This window comes from Callorhinus ursinus, unplaced genomic scaffold (genome assembly GCF_003265705.2).
Source record: "Callorhinus ursinus isolate GAN/ISIS: 27379988/994484 unplaced genomic scaffold, GSC_fseal_2.0 scaffold25, whole genome shotgun sequence".
In the NCBI taxonomy this organism is placed as follows: Eukaryota; Metazoa; Chordata; class Mammalia; order Carnivora; family Otariidae; genus Callorhinus; species Callorhinus ursinus.
This window is the reverse complement of record NW_027397087.1, coordinates 17,735,083-17,754,988: the sequence shown is the minus strand read 5'-3', so window position 1 is coordinate 17,754,988 and position 19,906 is coordinate 17,735,083. Positions and strand designations below refer to the sequence as shown.

The 19,906-nt window shown below is 39.0% G+C and overlaps 1 protein-coding gene across 2 annotated transcripts in view; it reads right to left on the bottom strand.

The window, feature by feature from the left end:
- SCG3 (secretogranin III) overlaps positions 1–19,595 on the bottom strand; it is a 33,670-nt gene extending 14,075 nt beyond the window's left edge. The window contains exons 1-11 of one of the 2 annotated variants that reach the window (XM_073877011.1): positions 19,494–19,595; positions 18,515–19,097; positions 17,777–17,829; positions 17,226–17,271; positions 16,916–17,161; positions 12,218–12,360; positions 11,032–11,181; positions 8,392–8,569; positions 5,396–5,512; positions 2,572–2,655; positions 791–922 (exon numbers count right to left, since the gene is read on the bottom strand). In XM_073877011.1, coding sequence (XP_073733112.1) covers positions 791–922; positions 2,572–2,655; positions 5,396–5,512; positions 8,392–8,569; positions 11,032–11,181; positions 12,218–12,360; positions 16,916–17,161; positions 17,226–17,271; positions 17,777–17,829; positions 18,515–18,605 — 1,240 coding nt within the window. In that variant the 5' untranslated portion in view covers positions 18,606–19,097; positions 19,494–19,595. The remainder of the gene's footprint in view (positions 1–790; positions 923–2,571; positions 2,656–5,395; positions 5,513–8,391; positions 8,570–11,031; positions 11,182–12,217; positions 12,361–16,915; positions 17,162–17,225; positions 17,272–17,776; positions 17,830–18,514; positions 19,098–19,493) is intronic. The other variant, XM_025884050.2, reaches the window with a different exon arrangement.
- Positions 19,596–19,906: the final 311 nt, after the last annotated feature.

Below are 19,906 nucleotides of genomic sequence, written 5' to 3'. Positions count from 1 at the left end.
TCCCACATCCTGACCTAAAATTGAAGGGTTAGCAACTTAGAACTTGCATCCTCCTGGACCTTTTTCTTTTTTCTTTCTCCCCACCACCACTACCTCCGCCCCCCAAAGGGTCTTTTTCTTTAAGGCTGTAGTAAAATCTCTAAAATCCTAGGAAAAAGTAAATTTTATATCACATAGACTTACTAAGGCACAGAGAAATTGGATCACAGGAATATGTAAGAATAAGGATAAAAACATAAGTTTTATAATTATTGGGTTAGTTTAATGTGTGCTTTTGTGCTTTTTAAGGTATTCAGGTTATTTAAGGAAATTTGATATATTGGATTTATGATTTTTAATCAGGTCCTAAGAGTGCTTGTCTCATTTCAATCACTGTAAATGATTAAGGAAATTTGCTCTGTTAAATCCATAAATTTTGATGACTTTGTTGAATAAGTAGTATATTATTATTTAGAGGAATGTGAATTGTGTTTAAAGAAAAATTATTTAATAAATTATAAATTAGACATTAAACAATGCACAAATGGTCATAAATATTCCTTTCCAAGCACAAAAGTCCATTGGACAGTAGAGACCATCAGAAGACAAGACCAATTTGCCATTCCAGGAGACACAAGACCATTAAAAATGATTGCTATTCAAGTAAAGAGACCAATGTGCTGAATCTTTTCTATACAGATGGTGCCGATTTATGAGATTTGGTGTGGCTTGCATTTTTGATCAGCATGTGTGTTGTGAAAATTTTTGCTCCCCCAATTTCATTGCTAAACTAGAGCTGTTAATTCCATACCTTTTGGCTCATCTGTCTTTCCTCTTGGGTTATCGTCTTTTGTGGAATCTTTCAAGGTTCCGTATTCCTTTTCCATCTTAGCTGCTTCTTCCTTGGTACTATCTGTTTCTTCATGACTTTTCTCTGACGGTGCTGTAATCAGATTGTGCACTGTTGTTATCACCCTATTTCCTATCTATTAATTAATTCATAATGTAGAAATAAACTTTATTGAAAAGGTACAGTTTAAGGTCAGATCATTTTTTGAGCTGAAAGGAATCTTAGTGATTATCTAGTCCAACTTCCTCCTCCCATTTCACAGAAGAGGAAACCAAGGCCCAGAATGGGGAGACATGTGCACTGAGTTAGCAAAAGAGCTGGGCCAAAGCCCCCACCTTTCCAGGTTTTGGTTTAGTGTTCTTTCCCTTCTGCTACTGTGTCAGAGCATAGACTATTTTCCTTACTATAATCAATGTAGGCAATCAAGTAGGACATGTCAGGTCCCTAAGTAAGTTTAAATCTTCATTCCAAAGTAAAATAACTCTGTAGTTGTTCAATCTCTTTATGATGTTGTATTGTTGAAGAACACTCTATAACTCGGAGTAGCACCTAAGAATTTGGGGCTATGGCAGGACTTTTCTTCTGTCTCTTTCTTCATAGTCCCTTATCCCTGGTCACCCTAATGCAAAGAAGAGAACTGGACACTTGCTGTCAGGATGGGGTCATCTTTGTTCACTTGTCACTTAAAAATAACTGATTTCCATATCAATTATACTTCAAAAAAATGAGGGGACAAGGGTGGAAAAAAACTGTATTTCCTTCTAGGAATCTTCTATTGGATTAAAAATGTCATACACCTTAAAGTAGCTAACTACTTGAAAACAGTTATAATGCATCCCTGTTGTAAATAAAATAGGAAACATCAAGCAGCCTAATAAGCTTTGTTTTTTCAATAAAAGGGTTATTACTATAGAAAAAAGAGGAAAGAAAGAAGTCAGTTGTTACCTCATTATGAAAACATCCACTACTAGTGCTGTGGTCTGTATATATTTTTTGATGTGTCATTTTTTTTCATAGTTGCAGTACAATTTTATTCCTTGCTTTTGTCCTTAACATCATTATAGAAAGATGTTTCCAGGTTGTTAGAAACTATTTGGAAACATCATTTTAAAGAGCTATATAATATTCCATCAAACGTATGTACATAACTTCTGTGATAGGGACACAAAATTAGGCATATGAACGTGTGATCTTTTCCCTTTTTGTTCCTTCCTTCCCCCCTCAAAGCAGCCTCCTTTGCACCGCTTGGTTCTGTGGTGCAATGGGTGGAGATGCATGAGTGAAAAAACCAAGAGGAGGGGGTAAATCACACTGCCTAGGGGCAGACTGTCTCAGAGGAGAGAGGAAGACTTGGAGGGGGAAAACGAGTGGAGGGGCAGCAGAGAGTGGACAGGTGACCAGGGATAGTGTTCTGGAGAAATGGTGATCTTGGGAGAGAAAAAAATGCCTAAAGGAGAATTTCAGGAAGAATGACTCAGTTTTGTGATACAGTCTCCTCCCTTCCCCACCAGCCATCTCCTAAAAATCTTCAGCGAAGACCTGCATTTCTTTTCAATGCTCGTTGGGATCAGATTTCTATGCTGAGACTAGCCACGAAATAGCCAAGGTTATAGCTACTTAATCCTATGGTTGGATTTCAGATTTTAAAACTTTTGAAATCTATAATTGTTGATCAATGTTTATTGAACTCATGCAAAGGGTGATTGTGCTAAAAGGTAGAAAAATAGTAAAATAAATCATACCTGGGAAAAGTTTGCTTTTATTGTCAGTAACATTTTTTTCTAGCTTGTTCTTGGTCTGAAGAGCAATAGTTTCATCCAAGTTTTCTGGAGGGAGGAGGGGAAGAAATATGAAATATAATTTTATTTCTTGAAAGATGATATCAAACTTCTACTAAAACTGTTTAAACCTCAACAGAAATATCACAAAGCAATTCCACAATATTAACACTGTGATTAAGATGCTTTGACATGGATCTTATTTCTAGGAATCTACTATTCCACACTATTTGGGATCCTTAACTCAGCCTCCTACTCAGTTAATTACAGAAGTCTCTTCCACATCCCTGGGGCCACTGCTAGAACATGTCTGGGGTTGAAGCCTTTAATGGACACCTGTGGTTTCAGCTTCCTCAATACTTTCTGGTAACTACACCTTGATTTTCCTTTAGAAAACCCAGACCATTCCCATTCTCAGCACATTTGGCTCAGGCGGGGCCTAATAATCCTGGCGTGGCTCCTCAGGGTCTCCATCGCCCTGACCTGAGTGATTGGTTCAAAGAGGAGCCTGTGATGCAAGCCAGGACCATGAGATTCAATGCTAGGGCCACTGGGGAAAGAGGATCTTTTCCTGCTAGGATTGCTGTAATGTGAGGATGGAGATTGCCAGCCATCTTTTTCCCATAATGGAGCAGCTTATCTGGAATGAATCAACACATGGAAAGTCAGTGCTGGGACTACTGGTGGACTTTACAAACCTAACCAACATCAGACTACCCCTGCTCCTGGACTCCTCAGTTACATGAGGCAATGAATTCCCTTTCCACTACTATACTGGATAGCACAGCTATGAACAGTCGTGGAAATACCTACCTTGCACCTTGCACCTTGTGGCATTTCTAATCTAGTTCCATTGGATAAATGACTTAAGTGTGGACTTTTGAATCAGGGTATTGGTATGAAACAGTGATTGATCTGAAACGATGCCTTTGATCTACTATTGAGTAAAGTAGGCCACAAAGCATTATGTATAATGTGAGCCCATTTTTTGTTAAACAAGGTAAAACAAAGAAACAACCAAGGTATATATATGTGTGTGTGTGTGTGTGTATACACACACACATATACACAAACATCTGGAAGGATATAAACCAGAATATCACCTGGGTGCCAGTATTATGAGTGATTTTTTTTAATTCTTCTTTTTTTTTTTTTTTTTTTAAAGATTTCATTCATTTATTTGACAGAGAGAGAGAGAGAGAGCACAAGCAGGTAGAGCAGTAGGCAGAGGGAGAAGCAGGCTCCCCGCTGAGCAGGGAGCCCGATGTGGTGCTCGATCCCAGGACCTGGGGATCATGACCTGAGCCGAATGCAGACGCTTAGCCAACTGAGCCACCCAGGCATCCCTTTCTACTTCTTTTTTAACATCATTTTGCATTGACTGATTTTTTAAAATACATATGCTCTTTTGTAATCAGAAAAAAAAAAACAGTAAAATTATTTTCATGTGGAAAAAAATGGAATCCATAGAGAGTAATTCTGGATTATTCTATGCTATGAGATTTTCTCTTCTAATTCTTCCTTCTCTGTTAGAGATCAGAGTAAGGGGCCATGAGGTCAACTTGCTCAAAGGACATCAGGGATAAATGCTATTTGTTGATTAACTAAATCAAGCAGAAAAACCAAAGGCTGTTTTTTTCTTTTTTAAACAACCTGCATGCAGAGAGAATGTTCAAGCTTATCTACAAAGTTCAAGGAGTCAAAGGTCTGCGAACTTTTTCAGTAAAGGGCCAGATAGTAAATACTTTGTGGACCATCTGTGGTCTGTGTTGCAACTACTCAACTCTGCCAATGTAGCACAAAATCAGCCACAGACAGCAGGAAGGAAATGGGTGCGGCTGTGCCAATAAGACTTCATGTATGGACACTGCCATGTGAATTTTACATACTTTTCTTCTGTCACAAAATACGATTCTCCTTTCGATTTCTTTCAACCATTTAAAAATGTAAAAGCAATTCTTAGCTTATATGCTATACAAAAATGGGCAATGGGCCAGATATGGTCCATGGGCAGTAGTTTGTCAGCCCCACCATTGATCACAAAGTCCTTTATTTTAGAGATGCCGAGATTAAGGCCAAGCAAGGTGAGTGCCTTCCCCCGTGGGACGGAGTTGTCTGTGGCCAACCTGGATCAGGGGGTATCACTTTCTGCTGCTCAGTCCAGGGCTGTCTCCTTCCCACCACACACAGACCTCACTGGTTAAAATCAACTCTTTCAAGGGGGAGACGAACCATGAGAGATGATGGACTCTGAGAAACAAACTGAGGGTTCTAGAGGGGAGGGGGGGAGGGGGATGGGTTATCCTGGTGATGGGTATTGAGGAGGGCACGTTCTGCATGGAGCACTGGGTGTTATGAACAAACAATGAATCATGGAACACTGCACCAAAAACTAATGATGTAATATATGGTGATTAACATAACAATAAAAAATTAAACAGAGGAAAAAAAAATCAACTCTTTCAGTCCTGACCACCCAAACACAACTGGAAAAAAAGGGGGGGGGGTCAAATTTTAATAAAATTGTCTCCATGGAGATATTTAGAAAATGTTAATAAGACAAAATGTAATAATGAAATGTTTGTACTCAAGCTGTATCTATAAAGAGTTGAAAACTTCTGGTTAATTTTATTTATATGCATTATCAAGCTGGTCAATTCGTTACTCAAATGCTTCAGGCTATTTTGGCATAAATGATCAAATTTGTGAGATAATTATTGCCAAATCCCTTATTCACTTTGGACAATGAAAACTATTACAGTAAAAACAAAACAGATAGGACTCTCACCAAGGTAGGAAACGCCTTCTTCTGGAGATATTGTGCCATACTTTACCATCATCTTCACAAAGTCAATCAACGTTTTCATGATAGTAATCAGTGTTTCTTTCTCTTTTGCCTCTTTTTCTATACAAAAGGACAAAATAATTTTTAAAAAAAACTAGTGGAGTATAACTTCCTCTTTCAGTGTCAGTTTATGAAGTAGGCATCTTACTGAAATATTTCTCCCTACATTTATAGCTGAAACCACATATATTTAATTTACAGAAAGCCTAAGACTTGATTCAGAATATAGGATAATGTACAGGTATACTGAACTTTTCCAGAAATGGGCAATTATAACTTCTGCAAAAAGATTTAATCTAAAATATTTTATTAATAGATTAGATGATAAAGAGACAGTTTGCAACCTGAGGTAATACGAACTCAAAAAGAAAGTTAGAAGATTTGTGAGCGAAAAATTTTTCTTTACTAAGCTGTATGTTTTTGAGGGCAACAATGACTGGTTTTCACTAATCAAACTTAATATTTGAAAATAAAAACACACATGTATCTTTATTTTTTATAACATAAGGTTGATTTTTAATAGTAGTATATATTGCTTTCTAAACTTTTTTTATTTGAAAGAATATATGCATATAGTAAAAATATTCCAACAGTGCAGAAGTAAATAATAGTGAAAATAACATTTTTCTCCTACCCCTCAACTCCTACTCCATATAGGTAACCACTATTAACAGTTTCTTGCAGGCTGCCTGGGTGGCTCAGTCGTTACGTGTCTGCCTTCGGCTCAGGTCATGATCCCAGGGTCCTGGGATTGAGCCCCACATCAGGCTCCCTGCTCGGTGGGAAGCCTGCTTCTCCCTCTCCCTCTGCCGCTCTCCCTGCTTGTGTTCCCTCTCTTGCTATGTCTCTGTCAGATAAATAAATAAAGTCTTCAAAAAAAAAAAAAAAACAGTTTCGGGTGCCTGGGTGGCTCAGTTGGTTAAGCAACTGCCTTTGGCTCAGGTCATGATCCTGGAGTCCCGGGATCGAGTCCCACATCGGGCTCCCTGCTCAGCAGGGAGTCTGCTTCTCCCTCTGACCCTCTTCCCTCTTGTGCTATCTCTCATTCTGTCTCTCTCTTGAATAAATAAATAAAAAAAAACAGTTTCTTGGGAACTCTTCATAATTGGCATATTCTTCTGCATCTTGATGGAAGAGGATGGCTAATGATTCTATAGACATTCGGTATATATATCCTAAAATTTAAAAAAATCTATTTCCATTTTTGAAGAAAGGTGCTAGAAGAGAGCCCATTTTCCCTATTCTTTTAGCTTTTTAGCTACCATTAAGGATTTCTTCTAAATACTCCTAGCCTCCCTCCTCCCCCAGTTGCATCCTTCCTACAGATGAAGTTGGTAGGCAATGGCCATTAGTCTTCATTTCTTAACTGAGAGGGATTTGGACTCTTTCTTCTTTTTGCTCCCCTGGAACAGTGGAAGGCAGGGACCTGAGACAAGCGCCAGCTCTGTAGAATCCAACAGTCCTTGGTATTGACTGTTCCAAGAACTAGACTGAGGACAGGGAGTGAGCAAGCCCAGTGTTGGATCTCAAACCAAGCTGCATTCTACAACCCTTACAACCCAGTCTTTATCAGTATCAGAAATATTTTGGTTTTCCACCCGTTTTATTATTTCTCAGTTGGTTCAGACCTTGGGTGAGAAAAATGGGTATTGTCAAAGACCTTAGTGTAAGGATTTAAATTAAAATTCTATAAAAATAAAGGAAATTAAGAATAGGGTCAAGGAAACTGAAAGATAAAAACAAATAAAATAAAAAACATTCCATACAGTGGAATCTTTCAAATATCATGAAAGTCCCAAAGTTGGGAGAGAAGAAAGATGAGAGAGGAAATGGGGATGAGATCCTGGAAAAGCGCCTGTAAATAACTTCAGCCATCACATTATTTGTTCAAGATCACATCTGTGTAGGTATTTGGTGTCCTGCTGATGTTCTTCCCTGACAAGAAGTGACTCACCAAGATGACAAAGTTTCTGAGCTGGGCATTTGCCATTCAATGGGGCAAGATGGCTGAGAATGGACCCTCAAGACGTACCAGCCCTGCAGACACCAGCAGAGGGGCTGGTGCCATCTGGCCAATGTCTGGAATTGAAGGACAATGGATGTTCCCTAGAAATGAAAGCTCACTCTGAGGTCACTTCTTGGGGAAATATTTATTACAAATGTTCAGTCTGGGGCTGAATCTTTGAACAGGGAGAGGAAAAGCCATGAAGCAGGGCAGAGCATCTGTCTGGACAATAACAACAAAAGAAAATTTGCCCATTATAATCTTCCTTGAAGATTAATCAAAACTAAACATGAATTGAAATCTTCAGCTAACCTATTTTGGTGTACATGTAAGAGAAAAGGCACATCAAGGACTTTGTTTTTAAAAAAACAAATCATTTTCCAAGTGTGTTTTGGGCTCCTGACCTGCTGTGGTCCAGTGTTTAGTTCATTTGAACTCATTTCAAGACCGAAGCTGAAAATGTCTAAAAAGCAAAAACCTGAATTATTTTTAAAAGGATAAGTTATGTTATACACATTGTTCCTACTATGAGAGGAAAATGAATATAGCCTTTAAAAAAAAAAGGATTTGCAATAAGATTTGAGGCTGAGCAAGTCAGACAGGGACATTGATTTCTCTCTTCATCTGCACGGGGCTCACCTCAATGTCCCAAACACCACACATGTCCAGTAACTATTTGTTGAACAAATAAATGAATGCTCTGTTAACAAGAAGATTAAATTATCCAGAAGCTCCACCTTTCCTGACTATCCTTTCCTAAATATTTTCATGACTAGTATTCTTTTGAAAAAATTGACGTGAACTCTTTTCCCCGAGGCCACAATATATGTCATTGAAGACTGCATTTAGAAAATGAAAACAGGAAGAAAAACTCCACCCATATATTTCCTGGAATTACTGTTTCTATTCCACATGGTCAGAAAACAGTGTTTACCTGAATCAATACTTTTCAGTAGTGCGTAGAAGTTTGGGAAATATTGGAGTTCCTCAAAGTTGTCTTCATTGTAGATTTTAGTTCTCCTTTCCAAGCCATTTGTCAAGGTTAAGGTATTAGATACTGTTTCATCATTTTGTCCATTAGTAAAACCATCTTGAATTGCTGCCATTGGAGTCTCCATTGGGAGAAAAAAATCAATAAAAAATTAAGAGTTTGATAGAACTAATTATGCTCCAGCTTGATTCTTTCCTCTGCGGTGCCCTTGAATGTGAAGTGCAAGAATACCTCCTCCTTTGCAAGCTCCTGCAGGATCAAACCCTTTTCCAGGCATGTGGGCATGTAGCCGCATGGAACGGTCATTGGGGCTAAGAGACATATGCTTCACCTGAGGACCCTGGCTCTTGTTCCTGGAGAATAGACAGGGAATTTCTAGGTTCCTCCTTGGCCAAGTTTCCCTCTGTCAGTTCTCATGAGTGTCTCCTCATAGAAATGTCTTTCACCAAGGAGGGGAGCTTTGAAGTCATAAAATTGACAACAGGATATGGGAAAGCCTGTCAGAATATCTAACACTAGCAGAACAGTCACACCTTGGGGACTTCTCAGTGAAATTTTAAGGACTATCTGGAAAAGTACACAGGACTCTTTCTCCCAGACCTGATCCATTTCTAGTGTTCTGCATCTTAGTTATGGATGTTTGGATCCATTGTCCATTCAGTGGACTAGACAGAAATTTAAGAGCCTTTCTTGTCTCTTCCTCTTCATTTCCTTCATCAGTAGCCTTGTTGGCCCTACTTTCAAAATCTGTCCCAAATTTGTACATTTCTCTCTTTCTCCATTACCTGGCTCTAGTCCAGATACTTTCATCTCTAACCTTCTAACTGGTACATCAACTACTTCTAGTCTATTCCCAACACTGCATTTTCCGTGTTGTAGCCAGAGTTATCTTTTTAAAAATATGATCATGTAACACCTTTGCTTAAAATCATCCAGTGTTTTCCCATTGGTCCTACAATAAAGATCAGAACCTAAGGCCTTGCCTGGTCTGCCCTGGGTCCACATCCTCAGGCTCATCTCTTATTTCTCTCTCTGTGAGCCAGCCACCCTGCCCTTGTTGGAGCTACTTGGATACTCCACACATTCTTCTCTACATACTGCCTCTCATATTCACAAGTTAACTCCTATTCAGCCTTCAGTTTTGGCTCAAGTCACTTCCTCAGGGATGCCTTCCCTGGGCCTAAGTCCAGAACAGGTTCCTTTTTAACAAGGTCTCATAGAACCATGTTTCTTTCCTCAGAGCACTTAAGGCAGTTGTAGTTAAAATAGGTGACTATTTGAAAACCATCTACTTCTTCCATTAGACCTTCATGAGAGCAGGGATTCTATCTTTTTAGATGAGCATTACATCCCCAGTGCTTGGTTCACAATTGGCACCTCAATAAATATGTACTGAATGAACATTTCATTTGCATTAATGCATTTAGATGACATGAGTGAACAGGTCAAGCATATGGATGTTTTCGAGATGGGTGAATAAGGAGTGCAAAATGGGAGTGAAAGATCAGGAAAATACAGTAGCTATGCCACTTTCAGTTCAGATGGTTAGCTTGAGTGAATTCATGAGTTCTTTGATAAATCAAGAATGTTTTGGGTGGATCTTTAAAATCTGTTTAAAAAAATGAAAACTGGTGGTGGTGGGAAGTAGGGAGACCAAAGGGGAGCTGTTATGCTATCTTGGAAAAGAAAAATGCAGTCCCAGTTTCTGTTTTCTAGCCTCTTCTAAAACAGAACAATAGGCCAATACACTCTTTTTCCTAGTATTTGGGATACAATGTTGGAGGGGTGAGGAGCCATGGGGTCTGGATGCTCTGGTGGAGAAAATAGGAGAGGTGGAGAGACTGATATTTTCTTATATCCCTCTGTGGTCAGCTCCATCTAGAGTTTTACAGGGAATTCAGAGGGGAGAAAGATTTTAGTAGCTTGGCGAATGAATGCCAAAGAAAAGACGAAGAGGCACAGAGTCCAGGAAGGGGAAGGACGGATGAATGACTAGCAAAGGATGGTTCCAGGCCTCTGAACCAATGAGAAGAGGAAAGAGCAGGTGGAAGAGCTCAGGATATAACAGAGAGGCAGTATCAGGTGACGAGCTCTGGGGAACACAGGCTGGTGTGGCAGAGGATCAAATCAACCCGAGTTTCTTTTTTTGGGTTCTGGAGGCAGATGATGACTTTCTGTGAACAGAAGTTGTATACTGAAAGAGCTGTGGAATATTTGGTTCCAGTCCACTGACATTATACAAGCAGTTGTATGTGGAATGGTTATAACATTTCCACCTAACATTATGGGTTAATTTACTGTGAAGTTTAAGATGTAACCCTTACTGTGTAATATAATATAACCTGTATCTTCATTTTCAACATAGAGTTGGCTTATATCTTTTAACTTACTGGTATTTTGTGAGGATAAATTTTAAGTGGGTTAAACATGTCACATACTCCAAATCTTCTTTGGCACCAAGTAAGATATTAATTATATACAGATTGCATTAATTATATACAAATACAAGTAGACACAGACACATACCCATGCACATGCATATACACACGCCCATAACATGCATATGAATTCTCACATACATACCACTTTCTCTGGTATTTTTCCAGCCTGACTCTCAGTCACGCTTGTCGGTTTATTGGGTTCCTCCTCATAAGTGTTGGCTTCCTTTGAGATCAATTTTTGTAAAACTTCTGCTACTTCATCTTCTAGTGTGTGCGCCTGGCTTTCTGTGATCTGTTATAAGGAGTGAAAACATACATAACTGGTATTCTCATACTTGTGATTAAAAAATTTAGACTAAACTCTGTAGTTGAATACATTTTTAAGAAGATGAGAGAATCTTTTGGTCCCTCTTTCTAGATAACCCTTTTTTATGCCTCTATTAGTTGCTGGCCATTCTAGTGTCTGCCCCAGAATTCCTGGGTAAAAGTACCTTTGGGCTGTACAGGTAATCAGGCCTGTCTTTTGGAATCCATGGAACACTTATTTTGAGAAATATCTTGAGGGTTATTTCTCTCTCTCTTTTTTAAAGATTTTATTTATTTATTTATTTATTTATTTGAGAGAGAGAGAAAGAGAGAGAGAGAGCCCGAGCAGTGGGGAGAGGGAGAAGCAGGCTCCCTGCCAGTCTGGGAACCTGACGTGAGGCTGGATCCTGGGACACTGGGATCATGACCTGAGCCCAAGGCAGGCACTCAACCGAGTCACCCAGGTGCCCCTAAAGGGTTATTTCTCAAGCCTCCACTACAGGTCATGGCCAGGAAACCTCTGAAACAGGCAAATTTATCTCCCTACTAAAGCCTGATAGGGCTGTACAAGGGCTGGGAGCCAGGCTGAGGGATGATCCAATTAAATCGCTTAGTTTCCCAAATGTTGTATGTCTTTGCTCCTGTTATTCTCTTCTCACAACGCACGTATTTTTACTGCTGCTCATTAAATCCTAACCATCCTTTTAAGCTGACTTCAAACACCTCCTTCTCTGAAGCTCTTCCTTATTGCCAAACTGTACATAACTCATCCTCTGGCATGCTGAACTGCTTTTACGGTTCTGATGCAGCTTTGCATTGTGGGCATGTGTGTATTTGTGTAGTTCCTTTGGTAGACTATAAGTTCCTAGAAGAATGTTGTCGTATTTGTCCTCAAAACCTACAGTGCCTAATATAAAGTAGAGGTATTATAAACATTTGGCTACAACTGGATCATGTGACTTGGATTCTTAGCAAATTCCAAACTGTACTAAGAAATGGGTTTATTCTCATGCAGGACTTACAAGGCCAAGATTCAGCAGTTTAGAAACAATCTTATCAAATACTCCTCTGTCATTTTCCTCATAAATCCTGGTAGCAATCTTTTGGACGATGTCTTCAGCAGTTAAAGGAGTTCCATCTAGTTGATGAAGGCCATCTGGATCATCTAGACAGAGTAATCACAGTTCCACATCATAGTTATTGGAGGCCTATTTCATGAGTCATATTATATTTATAATCTTTACCTTGCTCTTGTACACTCAGATATGTTTGGAATACATTTATGGTGTTGCTTGGTCCACATAAGCCCTCGGTTTGAAATGAAATTTTACTTTCAAGCTGAGATGCTAAGATGGTAATGGATATTCTGAAAGCTTCTTATGTGATTGTAAGAGAAAGGAAGATCTGAAGACAACACAAAAGGCCTCTCCATTTTTTATTCTCACTAATAATACAAACAAGGTTGTATTTTAAAATTTAACAGTGGGCCATATTTATGTAATATGCCATATTGTCCAAACATAATTTGGTATTCCATTTCCATACAAGGAGTAGACTCATAATATCTGCATGTGTACTTCTTCTGCTGGCAAATTCCTGGGCTGAGTGGGGAACCTGCCTTACACCCAGAATCAGAGAGGGTGTACTGAAGATTTTATGATTTATCTGGAATAAATATTTACTTCTAACTGAACGTGTATCAAAACTCCTTTACGGAAGACAGCTTAATATGATAAGCCCCTTTCTCTAGAGAATAGGGAACTTATTTTATGTGTCTGAAATTTAAACTTTTTAAAACGAGACAACAGATTTTTACAAAGCAATATGTAAATCTATGTAAATCTCTGCAGAGATGCTTGCAAATATGTATCCTTGGCTTTCCTGGGAATACATTTGGCAGCACTACTTTAAAGTAAAGCAAGAGCCCATCGGGAAGGAAAGGCCCAGGAGGGTTGGTGACAAAGAAGCATTGCACCATGTCCAAGACAACTCTCAGGAACCAGCTGGTCTTTTCTAACCTACACCACATCAAGCAATATATTAATATGTGCAAATTTACAAGGCAGATTGGAAAGATCAGAATTTTAGCCCCTGTTGCCTCTTAGTTATCTCTAAATCCTTAGACCACTGTAAAGGGAGATAATAGGATTATCTGTTTCGTGGGATTATTATGAAGCTCAGATGGAATAAGATGTAAATGCATCTTTTAAGTTGCAAATTACTATATGAAAGCTAATGTGCAGTATTATATGAAAACTAAAAAATTATTATATATAGTGGATTTGTACCAACTGCGGTTATCTTCTAGAGAAAATGGAAATTGAGTCTCTGGTCAAATTCTGCCTAAATAATTCTGAACATATTGACTCAAAGAAAGAAGAGCCTTGTACTTCTATTTTTATTGTCCTTTTCTTCCATGACTTTGAGAATTCACACAAGAAATTTCTCTCACAACCTTTCTTCCAGAATCTATACAGCTGAAGATACATGCTGCCTTAGGCAGAACATTTTCTTGTTGTTTGAAAAGAAGCTTAGGAAACTGAATAGGGTGATTATACATGGAGGACTAGAAGCTTCCTGATAATATATTATTGCTGAGCTGTCGACCAATCCATTAGCTATGAGCCCTTTGAGCCCTGTGTATCATAGTGACTAATAAACAGAAAACTCCCTAAGAGGAAAAAAAACCCATAAAACCAGTTCTCCTCCTGACTGACTGAAAATTGGGTTCCTCATCCATTGTTTTCAGGAGCAGAGACTCAACTGTTATTTAGGTCTGAGTCTTCCATTTGTGGGTTGCAAGACAGACTCTCGGGTATATGTGGAGCAGAAACTACCTAAGGTCTATGCAGAGGTGGAAAAATTTATTTCCCTTCCCACTTAATCCCTCAGGATCTGAAGAAAAGGAAGAGTACTGATTGCCTGCTGGTGCTGGAAAATAACTGAGATGACTGTTTTTCAGTTCATTTACTTCATAACAGGGAGAACATAAGCAACACTTGGAAGAAACAGCCTTTTTGTTCTGCTGCACTGCTGCATTCTCTTGAGCCAGGAGTTCAGGCCTCCCCTAGCAGACCTTTGCTAGATGGGGTTAATAGTTGACCCCTTGGGCATTGCTCTTTACCTTCCACTGATTTTCCCTGGCTTCTCTAAAATGGACAGAATTACTCAGTGACTTCTGTACTGCTCACAAAAGCGTATTTTACCCTCTTATATATACCCTCAGAGGGAAACCAAACATGAGTTCAACATCCATAACTTTTTTAAAGCAACTACAACATTGTAAGTGGATGTAAAAGGACCATCTTCCAAGTCACAATCTTCCCAGTTATTTTTTAAGTCCTTGGCATCTATTTATGGCACCTGACATTCATTCGTCCAAAACATTTTTTATTGAAGTCTTAATCTGGGCCAGAACAGGAAACAGACTGATAAATAGTTTAGGTGTGATACTTAACTACACAGAGCTTATTGTCTAGTTCATAGTCTGAAACATAGTAATTGTTCAATGAATTTTTGTTTGGTGAATGCACACAGGAGCCCCAAAGCACTACTTCATAAAAGACACTTGGAAAAATCCTGAATCACCTATACTGTAGAAAACACAGGAAAGGAGACCTGATGGGCCCTACAAGACCATCTGGAGGTTTCCTAAATGTGTAAAAGTACCCTGCAGAAGTTTTGCTCCTTCACTCTCCCTTCTAGGGTGTAAGTCAGCCTGCCTCTGAGGTTCCAGTTAACTTGGTGGTCCCAAACCCACCTGGTTCCAGAATTTCCAAGGTATGAGAGGAGACCAGTAATTCACTCGGAGACCATTCTCTCCAAAAGTCTTCTCTGTAGTCTCAAGTGGACTTGAAATGACTCCTAGGGTAAGCCTAGAGCCATCAGGGCTAGGACTTGATAGTTCTGAACCCATTTGGGATGGTAATAAAGCATTGAACAATTTAAAAATAAGTTACTCAGGTTAGTGGTCAGATCACAAACAGATCTATGCCTCTACCTGTACATACAACCAGTTTGACCAAAAAAAAAAAAAATGTAACCAAACAAACATTAGACTATTTTTTAAAATTTTATTAAATCAAATGGTCGGTTCAGTCAAAGTAGTTGAAATTGTTTTGTATGCCCCTATACCCAGTGCCTATCTATTTCTATTTTTTTTAAAGATTTTATTTATTTATTCATGAGAGACAGAGGGAGAGAGAGAGAGAGAGAAGCAGAGGGAGAAGCAGGCTCCCAAGGAGCAGGGAGCCCGATGTGGTACTCGATCCCGGGACCTTGGGATCATGACCTGAGCCAAAGGCAGACGCTTAACCATCTGAGCCACCCAGGCGCCCCCCAGTGCCTATCTATTTCTAGTCCAAATATTTTAGGTTAAAAAGTAGAATTCAAGAGAAACACATTTCTATGAGTAGTATACAATATGAAATATTTCAAAATATAAACCGTCTCCCCTACCCCATTCATATACAACACACTTCTTAATTTTCCTCAGGCTGTGATATCCAATGAAAGTCATATTTAATCGGTAGTTGTTTTCTGGCAGAGATGACCAGCCTAATTCTCTTGTGGCCACGGAGCAGAATAAGCAAATTAAAGAAAATTTGTAGTCACTCTTAAGCAGTGGTTCTCAGCACAGAAAACACACTCTCCTCCTCAATGCTCATATACAATAGTTCATTTATTCCCTGGTGTATTATTTTATTTGCTCATTCATTCCTTTATCCATCTATTCATGCAGTGAATTCATAAGCATTCAGACACTGGGTGTACACTGTTTCTGTTCTAGTGAAGTTTTCAGGTTAGTTAAGGAGAAAGACATAAATCATAAGTAGTCACACTTAGGAATGTAAAATTACAAATTACATTAAGTATCATGAGTGAAAGGAACAGGTTTCTATCAGATCATGTGTGCTGGATGAACACAGGAATCTGTCCTTCCAGGACTACGGAAGCCACATTAAAGATTTGGGTTTTTATCCTGAGAGAAATAAGAATCTACTAATGGGTTTTATGCAAGAGTGACAAGTTCATACTTGTGTGTTGAAAAGATCACTCTGGCTGCTCTGAGTTGGAAAAGGGCAGAGTGGGTGCTGGAAGATTCATTAGGAGATCTTGCTGTAGTTCAAGTGAGACATGATTAGAATTTGGACAAGGATGGTGGTGATCAAGGATAGAGAAAAAAACTATTTTATGTATAGGTAATATATATATATTTCAGAGAAGGAGAAGTGTGGGCTAGTGTTATAAGACATCAGGCTATAGATGGTAATTAAAGAGTCATGGAAAGGTTAGAATGACCCACGGAGACAGATATGACTAGGAAATGAATACTGAAAAGAAAGTAATGGATACTTCAGCTTTTGTGAGGAGTATTTTATTGATTTAATTACTTGAGAATTATGATAGTTTCTTTGTACTAATAGTTAAAAAAATTGGAATGTTAAAATGAATTCAATCACATAAAATATAGATAGCAGATTTAAATTGTTTTCAAAGCATCAGTAAAGGAACCTTAAAATGAGAAAATAAAATCTGGGCTTCTGTGAAGCTGAGCCCTCACAGAAATATTTGGGCTTTGTCTTAATTTTGGTCCTGACTAATAAAGGACCAAGAATATACAAAGGCTCTTTTTAAAACATAGGACTTTCTCTTAACCCACAATGCGGAGACTCCAAGTTAGAGAAAATAGGAAGCAAAAGTTCTTTTTCCTCATTTACCTTGAAATTTATGATTCAGTCCACTCTTAGTAGAATCATAATCATCAATCAGTCTTCGATTCTTGGTTGAATCAACATCTTCCACATTCAATTTATTATCATGTGGGGAGCTTCTAATGGATTGTCTTTCTTTCTCAATTTTTTCCTTTTCTGTTATTGCCTTTAGCAGGTTCAAGTTATCAACAAAGGAATAATTGCTTTCACCTGGCTTGTTTTCTGGAAGAAAAGCCCCCAAGCCCAACACATCTATTTTACTTAAGATTTTCATAACCGTTTTTAAAAAAATTATATCAACATAATTTCTTTTTACCTGGAGGGTATGTTTTTTTAATCTTGTCTGCTTCTGCCTCAGCAATCTGGGAAGTAAATCGGAGATAGACCTGCTTTTAAATCATTGTTCCACCACTTACCAAATATGACAGCTAAATGATTTCATCTCTGTGGGATTTAGTTTTCTTATTTGTAAAATGTAGATAATAATTTCTATTTCAAAGCATTGCCATAAAGATTAAATGAGATAAAATAAAGGGCAGATGGTCTACAAATATTAATTCCCTTCTCCTGTAATATTGGTGAAAGATAAATCTGATAAATTAAGCAGTCTTAAAATAGAGTGGATGTGATGTTGGGCTTACTGGGCTATTATAGAGTCATTTCTGTGTATTATACAGAATTCTATGTATATAACTGTTAAGACATACAATTTCCCAAACTATATTTTCCATCCTAATTTCTGTCAATTTATTATTAAGCTCCTGAAGTTTGTGAATTCAAAATGGCTAAAATGTCACAGCATAATTACATTAAATATAATAACTAAAGTAAAATGAAATAGCATTTATAATTTTACTTTTGACCTACCTGTTCATTCAAAGGTCTTTCTGCACTTAATTCTCTATTATGTAGGGGTTTGTCTAGAATAACCAAACACAAATATAAATTTAATTATGCAGTGGAAAGACACAATATGTCTCTTACTACATAAAATCTCCAAAAAAGAAAAACAAATATTAGGAGAAATTTTTTTGGGTGTCTGTGAATCAAAAATATGTATTAACAAAGATAATCAAGATTATACAATAACAATGATTATCAACGTCTCTTTGCTTATTATCCTGGTGTACTTCCTGAGTTAATAGAATCACACTTTTATTTTTCTGCCCAGAAATCTAACATTTAGTTCCAACACTTCTCTTACCAGCTGTTTCCAGCTAGATAGAGCATAATTTGGATAAGCATTACTGGCACATTAAAAGTTCTTTTATCATCTGCTGCACATATTAAGAATAAAATATCTGAGAACGGTTGTAAGACAACTAGAAAAAAAAATGCCACTTTTTAAGGAGGAAAATCACCCCCTTCGCCAGTTTCAAAATAAGATATTTCAAAACAACCCATGTTATTGCTCTATCATTCAAAAAGTGTGGGGGGAAAAATCTGTCTTCCTGTCTCTAAATTCGAACTGATTTCTCTGTCAATAAGCACGGATACGACCTGATCAGAAAAGAGGCAAGGTGATTTACAGTTCAAGGGATTCTGCCAAGCTTTACCTCTTCGTGGCGAAATAAAAGGGAGGTGGGAAGAAAAGTGCCCACGTACCTTGACTGCCTCCCGGCTTGGGGAAAGCTTGAATTGGGCTGCTTTGGAGCACCAACACCAGAATCCAAGTGCCGGTCCAAAGGAACCCCATTCTTCCACGCTTGGCTTCAGAAACAGCCCGGCGCCGGGCTCCCAAAGCTGTGGCTTTTGTTATGAATGAAAAGGAGGAGTAAAAACAGGAAGAGCTAGGAGGGCGGGTGAGGGGAGGGAGAGTGGCAGGGATCCAGCGGCCGGTGGAGCTCCGCGCGGCTACCCAGTAAAGGGATTAGAAAGGCTCCGGGCGCTCGGAAGTCAGGTCTTCAGGTGGAGAGCGCTGTCCGCCCCGTGGGTGCTGAAGTTCCTGTGACGCGAAGCCGGCCTCGGGTCGGCTAGGGCGTAGCCTTACTCTCTCTCCCTCCTTGAGAGGAAGTGAGGAAGGAAGCGCATGCTCCCTGAGAGCCAGAGGCGGGAAGGGATGGCGTCAGCGACTCCGATGCTACTCCAATCCCCCGAGAATGCAAGGGGGGAGGGGCGACTGGCAGGCTAGCGTATTTTCTGTGCCGCAGTCCTACGGGTGCTCCTCCGCTCAGGGTCACCTGGATTGCTGTAAACGTGGACGTCATTGTCGTAACTTCCCAACCAAACGTTACCTCAAGGACCAAATGCCTTCCCTGCCCTTGCACCTGTTAAGGAGAGCTGGATAACCTTGTGTGAAGGTTTCTGTTTTGGGATAGTTCTGAGATATCTGCTCCAGAATCCCTTCTTTTCACTTCACCCCCTGTACCCAAAAGGTAGATATAATTCTTACATCCTTAGAAAAGTCCTGCCTTTGTGATTTGGGTTGACATATAAAACGTCCCTCGTCCCTCAGTGCTCTTATTTCTGTCTTAGCTCTATGCAGTCTTTTGAATTGGGAAATTCAAGGAACGTTCTTTCAAGTAGATTGCTACTACACATTCTCACTCTCCTAGATACTGGAGCAGAACTAAAAAATTATTACCTGTTCCCCCAAGCATGGATGTCCTCATCAGTCTGGGGTAAGTAAGCATCAAGGGCCAGTTTCATTGTAAAATTCCCCCTTCCCAACTAAGGGGAAAGCTCCCTCTTCATCACCACCAGCACCACAAAACAAACAAACCTGCATTCCGGTAAAATTCTTCCCCGGGGTTCAATTATGCCTAAGGGCCTGGCTGTTCAGAGGTCTTTGAAGAGAGGGGATAGTCACAAAAAGCATTTACATCATAACTAGGTCAGGAGGAGCTTCCTATGTTCTGAGAATATTCCCCGAAGCCTAACATTATTGCATAAAAGGAGTTATCAAAAGACTTTTAAATGATGAATACAAGCACCAGTAATGTGAGCAGGATGTTGAGTAGGCTCTTTAGTTTCTGGTTTTTAAACAGAGCTTGGAAT